At 41.2% G+C, this 20,410-nt stretch overlaps 1 protein-coding gene across 1 annotated transcript; it reads left to right on the top strand.

Annotated features, from left to right (window-relative positions):
• The first annotated feature begins 357 nt into the window (after positions 1-357).
• Positions 358-11,704, top strand: cdc42ep4a (CDC42 effector protein (Rho GTPase binding) 4a). The gene is made up of 2 exons (XM_026325897.1): positions 358-616; positions 9,013-11,704. The coding sequence occupies exon 2, from the start codon at positions 9,155-9,157 to the stop codon at positions 10,208-10,210; it is 1,056 nt and encodes a 351-aa protein (XP_026181682.1). The 5' UTR covers positions 358-616; positions 9,013-9,154; the 3' UTR covers positions 10,211-11,704.
• The last annotated feature ends 8,706 nt before the right edge of the window (positions 11,705-20,410 follow it).

Raw genomic sequence — 20,410 nt, 5'->3', positions numbered from 1 at the left:
GATATTTTCCTTCCCCCCTTCCTTCAGTATGTCTGATGGATGCGCCCTCAAAGGCTGTCTGGGCTCAATGACACATCACTTCTCCACTAAGCCATTTCTAATATCACTAAGCAAAAGTGAAGGAGCAGCTACATACTTTGGTAGCACGCATGCGCAACTTTTTCCCAGGATAACACTACAATTTACAATACACATTTACATTTACATGCAGGGAGTGAGTTGTTAGAATGAGTTATGTGAGTAGGCCTACATGACACAGACCCCGCCTTTTATAATGGAGGATATGGAGTCTGTGTGAGCGGCCCCATGCTGGCAGCCTGTGTCTTTAAGGAGCCATGTAAAGAGGGCGTGCTCACACGCACTGTCGAGGCAGGAGGCATTGTGGTAAGTAATTGCCCCACAGAGCAGTAACGCCGCTTCCGTGGATGCGGTGACAGCAACAGTAATATTTCTGCAGAAGAAGATAGGCCTCTTTGTCTTCCAGCGCTGTGTGGAATCACAGGCGTTGATCCGAGCGTTTCACATCTCTTTTCTTCTGATGAATGCACCTCCAGTCAACCTGCTGGGGGCCTAAAAGTGGAGCAGCACCGTTTTTATTTTCTGAATGGGATGCTCGGTAAGTGTGACGCTTTTGTGTTTCTACCTTCACTGCAACGTCACTGCATAAAATGTGTCTTTGCATGTGTCTCATTTGTGTATTTTTAGAGTCTGGCTTTATTCAATAGTTAAGATGAACGCACGGCAGCTGACGCTTTTGTGGTCAGCTACTTATTGTTCTGTTGCAGTCGGGGCCCACCCACAACCAGAGCTTTATTGCAACCAGGTCGGATCATTAAACACGCGAGGAAATCAAATGCTGTTAAATTTAAATCGTTTCTTTTTTCTTTTTCCTATTTTTTTATTATTATTATTATTTCTTTGAGGGTGCAGTTGTCGCGAGAACTGAGGTGGTTGTGTCTACAGCTTCTGAGAAACAATATATTCATATTTTTATACTTATTTAATGCACTGACCCTGACGTTAATGCAAAGTGCTTCATGTTTTTTTTTTTTTGTTTTTGTTTTTGTTTTTTTTTTGTGACCTCTTTTCTCAAGAGGAAAACAATCATAGGACTCATTCAACCACACATTTTAAACTTTAGGCCAAAATGTTAAGTTGAGTGTGCACAGTTTTCTATTTGTTTGTTTGTTTGTTTTAATAACATAGCCCTTTGTGAAGTTATTCTGGAGTGGGTGAAATGTTTGTTTGGACCATAGCAGCAGTGAATGGAACTGGCTCAAACTGTCTTGATGCCAGCTGTGTATCTGACATGATCAAATAACAAATAAATACATACTTTACACACTTTACGCCCCAACATCTGTCCTGTTTGTCCAGTTGGTTCTGATTGCTTAGCAGGGGTGTCAGGATGGGATCTGATGAACTGTGATAATAAGCTGATGGTCTCAGGTCTGTAGGTCACCACATTACTGATGAGAACTTTACAGCAATAGTTTGAGGAGATACAGTTATCAGAGGTTTCTGCCTGGACAAACTAGGTGGTCTTGTTTGTTTTTGCAGGTTTAAATGCGACATTTGACTTGTCTTATTCAAAACATGCATAGGTGTTAGTGAGTTGTGAAATTATTCTGCCTAGAAGCTGTGACAGATTTAGGTTGATGGCACTGCAAACATGCAGCCCTCTCTGTCTAGATTTGTGTCATAGGCCTGACCTATTTTCTTTTTTTCCAGAAGTGCCTCTGAAATGAACAGGTGACACATTGTTAACCAGCCTGCACAGGTTCTGTTCACTCTTTTCTACTCTGTTTCTTAAATTACAAAGCATCTAATTGTCTGTATGAGACATGTGTTCAGCGCCTGAAGGTGAAAGTTATCCCTCCACCATGTTGGCATGTCTGGCTTGTCTGTGTTGGACACTGTGCCAAACACTGTGTTATTAGGCACTGCACAGTGTAGACAGCATTAGCTGGATCACAGCCCAGGAAACACAACCTGCTCAGAATTTTGTTTACAGAAGTGAGTGTGTTTGAGTGTCTTACTTTGATTGTATGGATAGTCAGCATCTTTAAATCCTCCCGTGGTGATGCTGAAGTGCAACTTTAGTGCGTTTTTTGTGGCTACTGAGCGTATCGCCCTGCATCCATGTTTGAACATGTCTACAGTTTGTGTGCGCTCATTTGAGGCTCTGTGTGTGTGTGTGTGTCCCCGGTCCAGCCCCTTCACGTTCCAGGAAATACCACTATAAACTGTTGTTCGTCTCCCCCCCCCCCCAAAATGCCTCTAAGGATGGTAATAATAAAATGCTGGATAATTACAGAGAACGTGAGGGGTTTTTTTAAGGATGTGTAGTTAAAGTAACATGTTGAGTTGTTGTCTCTGCCCTCAGTTAGGCTGGTTGGCACATAAATCCCAACTAAACAGGAAACTGACTAGTAGTAGGAAACTTTTATTCTCTTCATACTGAATTTATGACTAAAGTTGGCTATTTGACTAGCCAAGAATCAGCTCATTAGTACACTACCACCTAACTTCAGAATCTGGGGGTGTCTTATATAGTTGAGTGAATGTTGTGTTGGCTCCTGTCTCATTTATTTTGTGACATTGTTTTCTGTCTTATCCAGAATGTGGCATTGTGGCATTCTGGGGTTAGTGAGTGAGTTAGTTCTGTTAGTGAGTAGTGAAAGCCTGTTTTGTTGTCCTGTTTCCTTGTCACATAGAGATGCTATCATCAGTGTGATGGACAATGACAAGTGCTTGTATTTACAAATGAGCAAAATGTTCACTCATGTTTAGAGTTTTGGAAGGTGTTATTTAAATAGCACATTGAATTACATTGAAACTTAATAGGGTTTAGACATAATATAAAGCCTGTGCAATGAAGTGGTGCCAACACTTATACATATATATGTGTGCACATACAGTACACACACATTTATTCAAAGAAGGTCATGAGGTTGGGAAGAAAAAGCAGCTATAGACATAAGTATCAATATGTCCACCACTTAGCAGCGGTTACTGAATCAGACATTCAAGAAGTCAAAACTGAGAACCAATGCTCAGTAGATTGACATGGCAGATGGCCTTTTGCTGGCAAGGTTTCCTATTCCCAAATTGAGTGTTTTCTTGTATTTTCTGCCGAAAAATACATAAATATATACCTAATATATGTTTTTGACCAAAAAAAGCCTTCCACTATTTGAATGCTGTTCTTTGGCTTCTCTCCAGCCTGTGTATTTTCTTGTTTCTCTACAGCATGATTCTTTGAATCCCATAATTTCTCTGCATTCTTTTCGAGGAGCACAGGTTTCCACTTGAGTGTTTCAAAATAAAAACTCACAGCTCTAACGAGACACCTGCACAGTCTGTTTCAGTCTGTCCTGAGTTATTATTTGAATGCCTGGGCTGGAGGCTGGTATTGTCATCACCTGTGACTCAGCTACAGGAGAAGACCTGGTTGTGTTCATCTTCTACAGAAATAACAAAACTAAATCAACCTGGGGTGCTCCATGTGTGGATACCGGTTGCGTTTACAACTGTTGTTTTAGTCCCAACACTGGCCCACAGCAATGCAGTTTATTAAAACTGATTGTTGATGGAGAGATGAGCTGTGTTTGTTTGGACAGCCCATCAGTAATACAGTATGAGAGCAGACTTGTTTACATTGTGAATGGTCAGGAAGGGCAGGCTGAGTAGATTTCCGGAGAGATGGGAGGGTTTACTGCCTCATTTTCTCCCTGCCCTTCCTGTGGACATACCCCCTAACATGCTAACATGTGTCTCTGTAGAACGCGTCTATCACATTCACATGTGTCTATGTATGTGTAATATGGTCTTTTTTAAACCAGTGGGCTAACTGCGCACTTAATTTAAGTTACTCAGGTCGCTCACTTATTTCTGTGGTCATCGAACTCTTGGAATTCTGTGCTCCAAGCTTGCTCAGACATCTTTGTGGAGACGGGGACAATTACTAATGACCTTAAGGGGGTTATTGACCTTCTGTGTGTAGCTGGATCAAAATGAAATAGCTTGAACATTCAGCATGTTAAGTTGTTATTTTCCCCATCCCCCAACACACGTGCGTGCTAAGTACACAGATTTTGTTGATTTTGAGCAGAGCTGGGTGCAATTTCACAAGCATGTTTGTCATTTTTGTTCTGATCAGAGGCAAGAACAAAGCAGGAATTGACATGGTGTTTAAAAATGCATTGCAGATCCGTGAACAAAATTATTTGGCTTGTATAACCCAGGGAATTCTTTGCATTCTTAAAGATGTTGTGCATCATTTTTGTCTCCCGTTTGTACATATAATAAAGGCAGACTGGTTTCTTAAAAGCTGAGAGCTGAGTGAAAACGATTAGGGTGTTGTCTAGAGGCTGTGTGTGCTGTAAATGTAAAAGAGATAAGTCATGTCCTCTTGGCCGTCGGAGGTCAGCTGCTACACGTCAGGTTGACTTGCTGCAGGCCTGCTTTCTGCCAGGAACCATTTCTGTTGGCTGCTGGGGCACTTTTTCAAAATTTAGTGTGTCTGTATCTGCCCTGCTGAGTATCTGTCCATCACTTTTCCTCCTCGCTGCCTTGTCTGATCTGCTTGTGTAAGTAATAGACATTTGTAGTTGATCTGTTGATGATACTTGCACGTTAGAAGTGCAGTGAAGGCTCCACACTGATTATATGGTATAATCCTTTACCAGTAGAATGAATGTTATTTGTAAACACTTCTGAGTTCTAGTAAGTTGTTTCTTCTGGTCAAGGATGCTTATCTGAAATATTCACTTGCTGATCTAAGGATAGCTACAGATTTAATACTGACTGAAATAAAGGCCAATTCAGAAACCTATAGGTGCTTTTCTTTGGAAGGAAAGCTCTAAAGATTTGTGGTGCTTTGATCCTTGCAGAGCAGAGTATCCTGCTGGGTGATGTGTCACATTAGTATAAAAGGCCACCTCACGCCTGCTTGCAATCTGAGTGGAGACAGTAAAAACACTAACATGTGAGCTTTTTTTTTGCTGTCTGTGTTGAAAATGCTCATCTTCAAATTCATTTCACAATTTGTGCTTTTAGGGCTGCAACTCACAATTTTCATTATTGCTTTATGTGTCAGTTATTTTCTCAGTAAAGTGACTAATGGGTTATCACAATAGTAGCAAATTTCATTTCTGTTGGTTGTTGATTAACTGATAATTCAACTGGTCGAATTTTTTAATAGACCAATCAGCAAGTGCAGTCAAAGTCTGGCTTTTCCATTTTTGGATTTTCACAGTAAGATATTTTGGATTTGCCTTACTCTTTGATCAAAATGAGCCTTTGGCTTTCTTGCTGTATAGTGGAGAATGGTGTGGAAAATGGTTTTTGGGGGCAGAAGGGCACTCATGATACCCTATAGGTCAACAACGTGATCTGATTCCACAGCACCACAAGCGAATGGCATGCCCATTCAGAGGGCCCCAAATTGGCCATTTCAGCTACAGCTAATTCTGGCTTTTATGTAAGTAGGAGAATGGTGTTTGTAAGTTCTCATTAGATCAGTGGGTTTTCTCATTGCTCTATTTATCTCAGAGGGCAGCATCAACTTGATGTTCCTTGTTCTTTTCGGCTTGATTGAGAGATAATGTGATTTCCATTGTGCCTTTGGCTGCACTTTTCTAAATGAGATATTCAGGCCTGCTAACTGAGTCGTATGGCAGATACCTATCAACTGAATGCAATTCATCTGCTTAATTACTGGAACACGTGTGCACTGTCCTACTACCAAACAATAGTATATGTCTTGTTAGTGCTACACCCAAGCATGGGAATAAATTAGTTTTCATTAACAAATCAGATTGTGTTTGCAAGTGGTATGATCATCAAGATAATATTCAGTGTGAAATGTTTTATGATAGATGAAACGTAGTCCCTGTTTTTCACACAGATTTGGATGCATGTGGCGTACCATCCCCCAGTTTCACCCTCGGGTCATTCTGTTGTCCATCCAGGTCAGTGAGTTCAAATGAAGCAGACACAAAGCTCCCACCACCGCTGCAGCAGCCAGCTTCTCCCAGACAGCAGAATACACACTGGACAAATTAAGCACAATAAAGGTGCATCAATAATCACTAAGGGAAATGGACCATTAGTTACATTTGAAAGCGTATCCGTGTGTGTGTGTGAATGATCGATCACTTGTGTATTGGTGTTAAGTGGAGTATTGACAAGTGCAAAGTTACAATTGTCTCAACTGCAAATATATTCATGTTCCTTATTTATGCATATAAACTCAGACATTTGTGTTAGCTAAGCTGTAAAGTCTGAATGGTTGCATGTTAAGGTTATTTTTGAGTTGTAGCTTAAGCTTTAGCCAGTGTTCACTATCTTCCTCTGATGTTGCATCTTCATAGACCCAGACTCAGTGTATTGCTGATTAACTTTTGTGAGCCATAAACGTTACATTCCTGTGGCATGTATACATCTGGGAAAACAAGCTGGAATATCATTTACCCAAGCAGATGTGAAAAGATGATTGAAGTGAGAGGCACTGATGACTCTTTGGAAATGTTCAGGTGTGTGTGCATGCATGCATTGATGCTTTTTAATTGAGCAGTTGAGAAACGCCACACCCACATAAAGACCAGTCAGTCATCCTCAATAACTCTGCTTCTTTTTGATGGCTCGGGGGCTGTAGAGGTCAAAGAAGTGTGCACTTGTGTGTTAGTTTCTGAGAAACATGTAAACAGTTTCTAATTTTGCTGTCAAAATGAAATGATGCAGATGTGCTTCCCCTGCTGGTCCTGTTGGGTCATGTCCCCCATTTTTTTGTCTCTAATGGGCTCTGTTACATCCAAGCCCTCTGTGTTGTGAAAGTCTGTTTATAAAGTTAATCCCCTGCGGTGACCCCATAGTTCCCACGCTAACTGCTGCCTTCTCAGGCCCCTTTGCACTTTTTCATTCCAATATACACACACACATGCACATATACATATTAAAAAGATACACACAGCTATAAATACAACAGGGCTGTGAATCCAGATTGATGTTAACTGTCGAACTGTGCTGCTGCAGAGCTTTCTGGGTCTGGTTTAGATGCAGTTGATTAGAACAGTCAGCCTGGTGGTCTGAAACAAATTTCTGCACTGATGGCGCTGCAACGGGCACCATTTAGCTTTTCAACTTGATCCTGGCCTTAGGGAGTGAAATCTAGGAGTGGGAGACAGGGTTTTATCATCTCCCTTTGTTTATCTGCTGGTTGGATTTTTTTTTTTTTTTTTTTTTTTTTTTGCCACCCAGAAGCAAGTAGTCAAAAAATGTTTTTGGCTGGGTGTAAATTACTTTCTCTCATTATTTCTCAAAAACAAATCAGGACATGTAGCTTTGATAATAAACATGTTTCTGTGAAAAAAGTGACCTTGTTTGTGTGTTTTGGCACAAAACCGTTCGGAGTTCATGAAAAGTTTTTATACTGTGCCTCAGCTGAAAATGCCTCCATGTTACATTAACATGTTTCTCTTGTCTGCAGCAAAAATATACAAAGGTTGTACTTTTGTGACATTTTCTACTAGTACACACAACATGTATGGAGTGAGTGACAGGAAACAGACATCAGATTAAAAGGATGTATAGTCTGAGCAGCAGGCTACCACAGAAGGCCATATGTTTCATGCTTGTATGAAGTCTGAAGCCTTTTGCAGATTGACAGGAAACACTGTTGCTTGCTTGCAGGAGGGTGTTTCTATGGAAACCAAAGCAGGTGAGCGTATTAACAGGAAGAAGAGTTGAGGCTCAGCTGGCAAAGATATGGGGTGAAGACAGAAGAACAAGGTCAATGCAAAAAAGAAAAAAAAGCCTCCCACCTTAAACAGCCACAATCTTCCAATGGTAAAAACAAGTCTGAGTTAAATATCTTTTAAAGGCTTGCCTTTAAGAAATGCAAAGTCAAGGTTAAATCACTGACTGTTCTGATAATTCCTGTGTTAACAAAGGAAGAGGGACTATGTGCAAACCAGAGAGCTGCACAGTTTAGACAGCAACATATAGGTCATTTGTCTTTAGGTCTGTTTACATGTAATCATAGAGATTTTCCCCCCACCAGTCAGAGGTGCATGTGTTTTTGATGTCTGTCTGTAGAAACTGCTTGCACTTTTCAGACATGGTTGTGCTCTTTTTATGTTGGGACAGTTCACTAATGAAACTCTTTGCTCTTGTCCTCTGGTGCAGCAGGAGGCTGCAGTATCTACCTGCCAGCCTCCACTGAGGTTTTTCCATCTGCTCAACATGTTTCAATAGTACAAAAAAACATTCCAGTCAGAAACCTCTACAGACTGAAACACTGTTGTTGAATAATCAAAACTGCATATACACCTGTGAAAACAAGACTTCTGTGACTGTTAAATAGCATGTAAGAAGGCTGGAGTATTATAGGAGTATTCTTGTTCTCTGATGCTTTTATAATTAACTTTTTCTCAAATGTAAGGTCAGAGAAAATCCTTGGCACCCTCTTGTCTATCCCTCTCCGATTTATGTTGGCTTGTGGTTGGTGTTTTGCTCTCAGTTATAATCCTGTTTTAAAGCAGAATCCTGTGGTGTTCGCCATCTTTTTTTTTTTTTCCCTCCAGTGCATTTTAGAGGTCATCTCACAGAAATGTTTGAAGAGTGCTGCTTATTATTATGGAGTTGCATAATTGATAGCTTTATCTCTTGTAATTAGTGGAACATTTGGAATTTGTAGAAATGTTTTTATTTACTTGATAGGACAGAACAGCCAAATGCAAAGAACTGTGGTAATGAACTATCCTCTTATTTGTTGCTTTATGCTGTAGTTGGTTCAGGCTTTTTTTTTTAAATGTTGCACCAGTAAATATGTTTGCCACATACATAAGTGTTATTTGTATTAGTAAATGGATTCATACGTTTTTTTTTTTTTTTTTTTTGTTTTTTGAGAGCCTTTTTTTTTTTTTACATTAAGTTGAATTTTATATAAGAGTGCATTGTTTTAATGGGGTTGTTTATAATTTATTGTGTTTTGTTTCCATTTTTCAGATTCTCAGGCTGACCGCAACTGAGGGACACCTACATTCATTCTCTAAGGATTATATTCAAAACTTGGAAACGCTTTTTATTGCCTGATTGGGACTTTGACTACCTCTTTGTGCAAAAAGAAAAAAACAGCTAACTAGGAAACATGCCAATCTTGAAACAACTAGTGTCTGGCTCCTCACAGACCAAGCGTCGCTCACGCATGGACCTGACCAGGGAGATGATCAGTGCTCCACTGGGTGACTTCCGCCATACAATGCATGTAGGTCGCAGTGGTGATGCTTTTGGAGACACCTCGTTTCTTAGCACCCGCTCAGGGGAACCTTCCCCTGAGACCACATCCTTCCCCCGCTCACCCCGGCCTGGCCTCTTGTCTCGCACTTTCAGGAGCAGCAAACGTTCTCAGTCTGTGACCAGAGTTGACCAGCAGAAAGAAAACACGCTGGCAATGCCAAGTGGGTCACCTACCTACGTGAAGAATGCCATGTCGCTACCCTTTCTCAATGATGAAGACAGAGGGGACAGCTTTGTGGCAAAGAGTCTGTCCTCTAGTCCTTTAAAGCAGCAGGGGGAGGTGGATGGGATAGGTGCAGCTGCAGCCACTCACTTCTTGGAAATGCAAGAACGAAGCTTTGGTGAGCTGACTGAGCTTCCAGAAAGCTCCCATCACTATGGAGGTGGAATGAAGCATGCTGTGTCAGTAATGTCTTTTCATGTTGACCTGGGACCCTCCATGCTTGGTGACATTCTTGGGGTGATGGAAAAGGAGGATGATGATCTTGGCTATGAGGAGGGCAAGAACAGCGAGGGCCAGGCCTCACCACATTTCAGCATGCATGGTGAGGATGAGGATAGTGTTGAGAAGGGAAAAGGTGAGGATACAGAGGAGCAGATGGAGACAGAGGAAGAAGCAGCTGAACTCCAACAGCAGCCGTCTCTGCATCCAGCCAGCTCCATTGACCTGGGGCCTGAGAATGGAGGGCCCTATACTCCAGTGTATACTCCCGAGACAAGACCGAAACACTTGCAGCATTTAGACAGCTGCTCCATGTCCAGTTCTGGCTCTGCTGCCCTGGATGAGAAACCCAATAGTCAGATCTATCCAGGAGATACTGACAGTGCCACTTTCAGCGCCCCGCCAGAGGAAGAAAGTAATTTCTCCTCTTTCTTGGAGGATGAAGACGACGAGATTCGTGTATGAGATTCCAAGGCTTTCTAAAAAGTGTGACAGAGATCTGTAAGGGGTTTTTTGTAACTAGCAAGTCATTTGACAGTGTGCATTTGCACTTGAAGACAGTGGAGTTGGGTACTGTGGGGCCTGGATTGTGAAGAAGACAGAGGACTCTTACTTTGTAGGTCTGCAAAGACACTGTGACTGCTCCTTTGGGAAGAACCCAAGCTCCCCATCTGCCAGAGAGCAGTACCCTCCTCTTTCTGTTTCTGTCAATCTGTCTCTCCCTTTTGAACTCAGTGGGGACTAACATGGAAGAGCAGCCACTTTCTGAATATGGAGCATTCCAGAAGTAAGCATGGAGGATGGGTTAGAAAGGAACTTTTGTAGGAAAAACACTTTCCCCAACTAAATCACAGTTCACGCTTTCTTTCTCCGCCTCACACTTGACATGTCACATGGCTTTTGCATTTGGTTTGCCCCTCTCTTGTTGTTGTGCTTTCTCTCACTGGCTGTGGGACATTATGAGGCCTGAGATGAACAGAAGACCTCTGTCCCCATATGATCACTGGTGGGTATCCTGTCACAATAAAGGAACTGTGTTTGTCACTGGAGTGTGAAACCCTGCCTTGAGTAGTGAAGTGCCATAGATTTGTCAGTTTCTCCCTTATGCAACTCAGGGTCCCTGTGACACTGCAAAAGCCATTTCCTGCACCACAAAGCCCAAACCAAAATTCTCTTTTGTTTTTTAATTCACTGCGAGTGCCTCAGAGGCTTAGGCTTAAATTAAAGAAAACAGGGCTTCAAAGCTTTACCGTAAAGCATAATGGGACAGGGAACTAGAGGTGTGAAGAGTGGCGTCTGAGTGTGGCACACTGGAGTTGGACTGCACTATTTGTATATAAAGAGAATCTTTAATTCTCTATGAAGACATAATGATAGTGATTTTACATACATATATGAACTGAATTGACTTTCTTGTAGTAATAATTTCAAGTTGAAACTAAAGAGACTCTGATAACCACTTCCTTCCTTGTTTTGGTCTGAGTAGCTGCAGTGGTGCAACGGAACTGTGTTAAACACATTTTTCCTCATTTGTCCAGGGCCTCCCTTTAAACTATAGAACATTTTCCACCACTACTCATGAGAAGAGCTTTAGGATATGTGTTTTGAATATCAGCGCACAAGCAGGCACAGTTAAACCACACTACTTATGTTTGGCGTTTAACACCTGATTTTTGTCTTTCTAAAAAAAATCTGTGATATATTTGTTATATCTGTTTGAATAATAGATGAAAAAGAGGACACAGCCAGCAAAAGATGCAGGAGCATTAAGAGAAGATTGGGGGTTTTTTTTTTTTATGCAAGTTGCATAGGCATTGCAGCTTGACTCTATCTCTTGCATCATTAAAATCTGTAGCCACAAGTACTGAGGCTCCGTTGCGCTGATTGATTTCACTGCCTTAACTGAAACTGACAGATGTGCCAAATGATAATTTTTGTAGGTAAAAAAAAAAAAAAAAATAGATGTAAAACTCACTTTTGGGAGAGCCTGTCAAATCTGTCTTTCACTTCCTTCTCTGTCTGGTTAGTCACTGTTGAATATAAGTTAAGATTCAGTGTACAGGTTTTAAAAAAATACTGAGACCACACAAGAACAAAAGGGTCAATGATTTACATAACCGGATATTTATATTCCTATTATCTTACACACTACAAACTATAGTCAGGTAATTTCTCAGCTTAATTTCCTGCAGATGGGAAATTGTCATTTGCCTTTTCCTCATGGTGTATATTATGCTATATTGTTGTCGCCTTTAATGAATATTTACAGTCTTTTTTCTGTATTATCCAAAGTAACCTATATTTTTCAATAAAGAAAGTTGTACATATGCACTGCTGCATATTTCATTGTCTTTTTGTTCCAGTACATCAGACGATAATGAAGTATAAGTACTACTCAGTCAGTAAAATTAACAAAGGAATTGCTTGACTCCCTGATTCCTGTCACTATTCTTTGGCTCTCCCAGAAGAGGAAGGAAGGAAGCAATTCAGGCCTTGTTGGATGTGGCTTGCTGTGGAAGTATTAGTTATACAAACTGAGAGGGATGTGATGACTCATGAGTAAATGTGTGTGAGTGTGTCAGAGAGAGAGAGTTATTGTAAAGCTTACCCTCAAAGCTCTGTTTTCTGGTAACCCCATGGAGCAGCTATATTCTCATCAGGACAGATATGGGAAGGGTGAAAGATAAATCGAGCAGCAAAGGTCTGTCACTATAGAGTTGTGCTGATAAACAGTGGTGACAGGTAATTTTTCTCATCCTGATTATTGGAGGATGGATGACTCTGCTAGTCGGACAATATTCCCCATCAAGTCCTCAAAACTGCTTTGTCACTTTTGATTTTACAGGCCACGCTTTGGCTTTTCACACACTGGCAAACCTCTCACGGCTCGGTCAAAGTTCAGTGCACTCTGTTTTGTTAACACTGGCTTCACACGGTTCAAGGTCTCACCGTGCATCCCTCTCCATTAAAACTGCATGCAGAAAACTGCTCCGGTCCTCTTTTGGTTATCTTTCATCTCCACTTTAGGGGATGTTAAATCTCCTTCCACTTTCAGTTTTTCACAGTCACATTATACCAGCGTCCAATCTGCCAGAGGGTTAGAAAAAGTCATTATTCTTACACTTGTGGTAAAAACAGGCCATTTATATTGATTGCTGTGGTCAATACAAACCAGCAGTACTATTGATTCTTCTTTTCTTCGTCTGTATAGTCATTATTCTTCTTAGAGATTGTTACGTTTTTTTTTTTTTGTTTGATTATTGGAGAATGAAAGACTAAATCTTCACCACCTTCGCATATGTTTGGAAAAGTCCTGTTTTTAATCACTCCTAGAAACTATATATCATTCTTTTGTGCTACTGGCTGGGTGGAACAAATCCCTTTAAGTCTTGTTGTCTATTGCCATCTAGTGGTTGTGTGAATCACATCTGGTAATGGGCGTGTCAGTGTAATGGCAGATTTAACTGGGATGGTAAATGTATCATTTTAAACCTAAAACATACTAGTTGAATTTCATTTTATTCCATTCATGTCCCAGTGTTACACACATTTCACTCCCTCCACACACACACACACACACACACGCACACACACACACACTCACATCTCAAAAGGAAAAAAAAAAAAAAAATGAAGTCATCACTCAGTCTGTCGAATGAGATGATATTGGATTATTTGTAGTAAGACACAAGATGTGAACACAACTGTCCAGGTTGTCTTGGACATTTGAATTTGACACCGGTCATGGCTGATTTGTTCAGGGTGTGCAGCTCACTTCCCTCCACTACAAAACCTCACTGTAATTTGAATCTGCCCTGCAGCTGTTTCTCCCTCTCAGACATCCTGGATGTAGTTTCTCGTCTGCTTCAGAGGCTGTCAAATGTCATTTCCCTTTCACTCCCAGCCGTCTGAAAATCCTATTTTCTTACTCGAGCTGCCAATGGATGGCGCTCTTGTCTTTAGGTGTACTGTGTCAGGAGTCCCTGCCTGGACCCACAACCTTTTCCATCAAATTCCATCAGCAGACTTGTAGCTCTTCCAGGAGGCCGAAGGCATGCTGAAATCTGGAAAGTATTAAACAACCTGCTGGTGGAGGGACGGGGAAGGGAAAGGTGGGTGGTGGATGAAGGGGAAAAGAGGGGCTAGAAAAAAATGTGGGGGATGGGGGAGGAAAGAAAAAGAATTCAAAACTCTTCACAAACCACCCCTTGCGTGGTTCTGCATCCCCTCACCCCACCCACACATTAGTGCGACCCCCACCCACATTTAAAAAAAATATCCAGACCACTCCCCAGGCAGCTCCAACAGTTTTCTTCTGTGCAGCGTTTTGCAAGTCCCTTCATAATGGGTCATAAACAAACAGCCCTTTCTGCGATGTAGTCCTTCGCCGAAGGGGAGATGGTGAAGTGTGTGAGTAAAGTGTGTGTGAGAGAGAGAGAGAGTGTGGAGCTGTTTGCTGCAACAGAACTGGAAGGTGACTGACAGCCCCAATGGCATCCACATATATGTGTGAGTGTGTGTGTGTATTTATATAATTCTTTTCCTTGCCTCCCTCATCCCACACATAAAGGTTGCAATTTGACCTGTGTCAAGTAAAATGTTTAGGCAAAACAGAAAGAAACTAATCTCCCAGATGTGTCACCGCACTGACGTTTTTATTCAGAATTTCCAACAATCTTGTTTCGTGTTTTGCAAAGTTGTGCTAAGATACACTTTGACTGTGTTAATGGAAAAATGAATGGTCATTGTTGTATATTTGTTACTCATTCAGTAAAGACATTTCTCCTTGGCATTTTTATTGATTACATCCCAACATGTACTGTCAGAGTAATTTGTCTTTGCCTTTTCAAATGCTCTGCGCCTGCCCACAGGCCAGGCTGCCAAGTAAGCAAACAAAATATAAAACAGCCATTTAATATAATGAAATGTTATCATTAGGAAACCTTTGTTTTCCTTTTTATCCTCAGACATATCCTGATATATTCCCCCAGGAAAGAAAGATGCAGCACAGGAGCAGTCAACATTAACATTCCAATACCCAGTGTTGACCTCTTGAACTGCAGGAGACCACACTGGTGGGGGGGAAGGAGCAGGGAGGATGCAGGATCTTTCACGCTCTCACATTAAAGACCTTCAGATGCTTGTGCAGCAGAGTGAAAATTAGTCCTTCCTCTAAACATCAGTGCAGTTTTCCCACTCAGGGATTGTTTCAGGTATGTGAGAATGTGGGTATATCTTTCTCAGATGGAAAAGTTATTCTGGGGGAAACACAGCTCCCATTTCTCTCATTCCCCCCTGGTCATAGTGCAATAAGCAGTTTCCTTTAGAAATCTGGAGATTGTGTCATAACCTTTTTTGGGCTGGAGTCAAACCTTGAGTGTTAAAATGTGTTTTTCCATCTAGCAGAACCACAATTTCTAAATCTGCCTCCAGCTCAACAGGCTGAAACTACATCCAGCAAACCTTTAGTGTTCAAATTTATTGCTCTAAATGATCCAGCAAACAGCCATAACAATAGATGTATATTTCAAATGAATGATTTTTAAACATAATTATTAATCATCAACTTTCACTGCAATTCTTCCATCATATTTTCGGTATCTGCCGTGTCGTGCTAAAATCTGAAAATGGAGGAGTCATTTTTGCCATAAATGCAGAAACAATGATTCATCCTCTAATTTTCCATTCTTTCCTTCTCTCTGTGCAGCGCTGTGCTAACCCTGTCTCAGTCTGCTCAAGAGAAGAGCGACTCCTCCAGCCATGTGTGTTCCCAAGAGGCCTGGGCTGGCCAGCACTCAGCCGTGACCACATAGGATGGGGCTGGGGGCTCTGCTGCCCTTTACACCCTCATCTCTGCCAGAGGCTGCTGCCCTTCCAAGGCCTGTCCATGTCTGGCTGACATCAGAGGAAGCATAGTCCTCTATGTACATCCACACATACTACAATCCTCCATACACCCACATCGTGGGTCACTGTCAAATGTAAACCTCCACACAAAAACTTTGGAGAACTTGTTGATATTATACACTGCAGTTTCAAACATCCTAATCTATATAATGTGTCTGTAGCCAATTTAGACCGAGCACCATCGTGACAAAAGTTGTATGTTCAAACAATGCCCGCTTTGTTTGATCGACATGGCAAACCCTCTGTGGAATAAAGCTGACCAGGAAGTGGGTGGTTCACAAATGGTTACTTCCCCCAGGACAGCTTTAAACTTTGACCTTCTAGTCCTTCTTCAGCTTCATTTTTCCTGTCTCCCATCATAATGAGTAATACCAGTGCCACTCATTGATTGCAGGGGCACTGGGAACTGAAGGACAGTCAGATTGATATCTTCAAAAATTTAGAGCGATGATTATCTGGAAATAAGTGGTTGCTTTTTCCCAACACATTTCTTTCATTCAGTAACACATTTCATCAGCACGCTAAAGCCTTGCATATGAAAAGTACGTTTTTCAACATTGTTTTCTCCAAACTAATTTCAGTTTTTCACATCCCTGACCGCATTTTAAATGAAGGCATAAGTGGTATTAATTTTAAAGTAGATGTTTTTTGCAACTGTACCAACATATTCAACTCAAAAGCCATGAAATCGTTTTGAATTGATAGTTGTACCAAAAGATATTTAAAATCCTCCTTATTCCCTTCAATTTGGGGCGGGTGAGATGAGGCTATGTTCAGGCCTCTGCATTCCTCTCTCAGCTTTAAAAAACACAGTGTTCACTGTTCACATGGGCTAAACCTCGGTGATTTTATAGTGCACCCGCTAATATCAGCACTAGACAGACTTTCCATTGCAGTGTATCACTTTCCTGTTTTCATGTGACTTTATACAAAAGCTCCACTCCACTAAAACACTGCTTAAAGGGTCATTTATTTTGCTCAAATCTAAACAGCATAAGGGCACGTCTGGAGATAGGAAACAACACTAGAGTGAAAAATCCCAGAGCTGCATGTGGAGAGATGACTTTGATACACACTGTACTGGGTGTTGGTCCTCCATTTAACAACTCCGTCATCCCGTTTATGCTCCCCTCCCTCTGACCATCGTTTCTTCAGGGCTGAGTTGGAGAGGAATGGGGGAAAAGTCCAGCCAATTCTGGCTGTCTTCATCATCCTACCAGCCAGGCACTGACTCTCCTCGTCCTCCTCCATCCAGTTTACATAGTCAACCAGAGGTGGCAGACCATAAAAAGCTTTATTATTTTGTGTGCTTTGTGTCTTTGGATAGGGTTTGTTTGTGTTGATTTTATATTCTCTGATTAAATTTATCTGGAATTACATTTGACGTCAATGAAGCAAAGACTTTATTGTTTGAAGCTGCATAGCGCTTAAAGAGGGTGATAATGTGCAAAGTGACAGAAATGAGAGTAATTGTGAAAGCTTCAGCATATGCAGTATATCTAAATTGTAATAATGGGCAAAATATTTATATCTTGTCTATATTAAATTCACCTCATGTACATTTTTTAACTTGATGTTTAGTGACTGAAGTCAGAACAGAAGACTGAACAGCAGTTTGAAACACCTGCAGGCATGTGTGCTATAAATTCAAATGCTGGATTGAAACCAGTGTCAAAAACAGCACTACAGAATCATTAGATCCCTTAAACAACCTCAACCTTCCGATGTTTGTTATAAGATTTGTTTTTCTTTCTGGGTGGATGTAGACATGAGATTTCAACCTATGGATGGTGTTTATTGTAATCATTTACACTCAGTGTGATGCTATGCAATGTGATGCAGAGGTGTGTCTGACTGAGATGGGAAGATGCAGCTAAGCATGAGGCTATATCCTGTTTTTTCTGTATCAGACAATTGCCTTTTGGCAGTGTACCTTCTAGCCTGCTTAAAGCCCTCTCCACCCTCTCCATCTGTAGCTGTTTACTTTGATTGACAGCTCACTGGGATGCTCAAAGAGGCAAAGAAAGTTGTATGAGATTCATCTCATACATTCACACCGCAATTTTCAGAAAAAAACGTCATGTTGACAGTGAAAACCTCAAACTTTATGGGAGTGGGTTGTGTGTATATGTGTGTGTGTGTGTGTGTCTTCAGGAATGCATGAGTGATTATGTGGGTGTATGGCCGACTCGGTGAGCAAGAACGAGGTTGTACAACATGTGAATCACGGCAGGACTGAAGACATTGAGAGGGAATGGTTAAAAAGGTACTCATCCAAATAACTTTTTTTTTTTTTTTTTTTACTATTCTCTTGTTGCAGGCTCCAGCTGTGCTGCAGCTTTGGGCCAGGAAGTGTTGGAGGGGGAGTGTGTGGGGTGGAGGCAGGGTGAGGTCACTGTGCTGTTGGCCCCTGGGATGGGAGGATAGCTTTGGCGAGATAGTAGAAAAAAAACTCCACCCACTCTTACAGCTCTATCTACACATTCATGAACGTATTGTTAACTGAGTCCCTTCATCAGCAACATGTGGTATATCCAAAGCATTCCAGCAGATGTCACATCTGGAATAATACACAGTGCTGCCATTTTGAACACTATCAACCTGACCCTCTCTTTCACATATGTGCTTGTGCACACACAGACATACAAAGTGAAAGTGAGTCACCCCCAGAGCATAGGCATATTTTAGGGACTGCTGTGTGAGTGCCTGGTCCTGAATGTTTGGGATGCCTTGGGTGTGACCAGGGTGGCATGCAGTGTTTGTGTGTGTGTGTGCGTGTGTGTTATGGTCGTTCCAGCTGCTTGTCGTCTGCAGCCTGTCCCATCAGTTCTCACTGAAGAGCGCCAGCCAGACAGCGACTAAAGGAAGCACCACGTTCACACGAACACACACACACGCAGGGGGAGAGGCTACACACTGACTGTGACTGCTGGTAGAATTTTGAATTTTGTGGTTGCCAGCAGATTTACTGGAAAATTAAACATTGGTCATTTAGTCAGCTCTTTACTGTAGTACTCTGATGATCTCACAACACTTGTTACAGTTCAGCTGAAAACCACAACACATTCAATAATGAAAGCAAATGAGTTGGCATTTAGCTACCTGTTATTAGTCACAGAGACAGGTAAGGTATGAGACAGGCTAAAACATTTTTACTGTCACCACAGTTTCCCATATTCCGTGAGAAAAATTACAATGTAGTTGTCTGGTGATTCTCAGGACTTGGCCAAAGTGGGCTACTCCCTCCGCCCACAACCATGTGTGTAGTTGTTACAGACTGGAGATCTACAAACCCAACCATGACCTCAGAGAATCAAATATTCTCCATGGAAAACCCCCACATCCCTAAGGTGGCATTTTAGCTTGTTAGCTGTACTTTGATTGTATATGTAGTTTTCTGTGTGTATAAAAAAAGAGAGCAAGAGAAAATATTGTTTGCCACTTCAAAAATGTGAGTTTTCCATGAGCATGCAAATGAACAGCAAACTGCTGTTTGCTTTTGTGCATGTAGTTAACATATGCTTGTACTTGTACTTATGAAATATATATGTTATTAAGCTCAAAAGACTGACTGGGTCTTGCAGACCAGCTTTTTTAACAAGGCTGAAACTGTAATGAGAGCCCATTAAGAATTTTGAAAGGGTAAGATTATAATGGAATAATATTAAAAACAAGCCCTTTCCATCCAATCCCCCCACAATCCAGAGAAGGTCAAGAGTTCAATCAAGCAGCTATGCAATGCTTTCTTCTCTGGGTTCACCATTTGCCTACACTAAAGTATGTTATTGTAATTGTTCTGCATATTCTAATCCGGTGTTTTGGAATTTGGAAGATAACTAAGGTCATATTTATATTGATTCTCCTCCAAATGTTTTTGTTTTAAAAGAAAACAAAAAATTATGTTACAAAAAAAATCAAACTGATTGAAATTCTATATCATAGATATTGTTGCAGCACTGTTTGCTTTTGACCCCACCCAAATTTCACTTTGTCATGAAAGGGTGAAATTCATTACATAAAGGAACCTAGCAGAACACATGTTTTGAAAGACTCATATGGGTGGGGGAGCCAGCTAAGGCCTCATCTGGAATGCATAAAGCATAACAATACATCCCAACATCTCTCATCATACTGGATCAAGCCTGAGGTTCAGCTGGGATGGGAGTGAGTGGGATCTGCTATGTCTTAAACCCAGCTGGTTATTCCTGTGGGCTGTATAGATCAGTCTATTCCTGTGCCTTTATTCATAAATGTGAAATATTTGGACTTTGGGGGAGGTAGAATGTGTGAATGTCTTTGACCATTCCTCCACTCACCATGCACTGCTGATCACTCACAGTCCTTTTTAATTGCAGCATCACTTATCCACATGTTAAATATAAACCAATGTCTTACTGTGATTGATTATTGCATCTGGTGCTAGTGTAACGGTCTGGAGGATGATCTGCACTACACTCATTCACTCATCTTTTGAAAACAGGTCTGTAGCTCCGTGTCAATAAACTGTCTCTGTGGATCACAATGTCATCATTGTGTTGATAGTTAAAATGGATACATGCTTGGGATTGGCAGCTCTATGCACATTATCTCACATTATCTGTGTTTCACTCTGTGCCCTGTTTGTGTTCTGTGTTTTACTGAACATCTGAGATGCAGCTGTTTGTTGAAGAGAAATAGTGTTTTTCAGAAAACGTGCTCATATGCAAACTGTGTTGCTGGTGCGTGCATGTTTTTTTTTTTTTGATGACAAATCACAGT

The sequence above is a fragment of the Mastacembelus armatus genome, chromosome 8, assembly GCF_900324485.2.
Source record: "Mastacembelus armatus chromosome 8, fMasArm1.2, whole genome shotgun sequence".
Lineage (NCBI taxonomy): Eukaryota > Metazoa > Chordata > Actinopteri > Synbranchiformes > Mastacembelidae > Mastacembelus > Mastacembelus armatus.
This window is presented reverse-complemented; position numbering and strand designations above follow the sequence as displayed.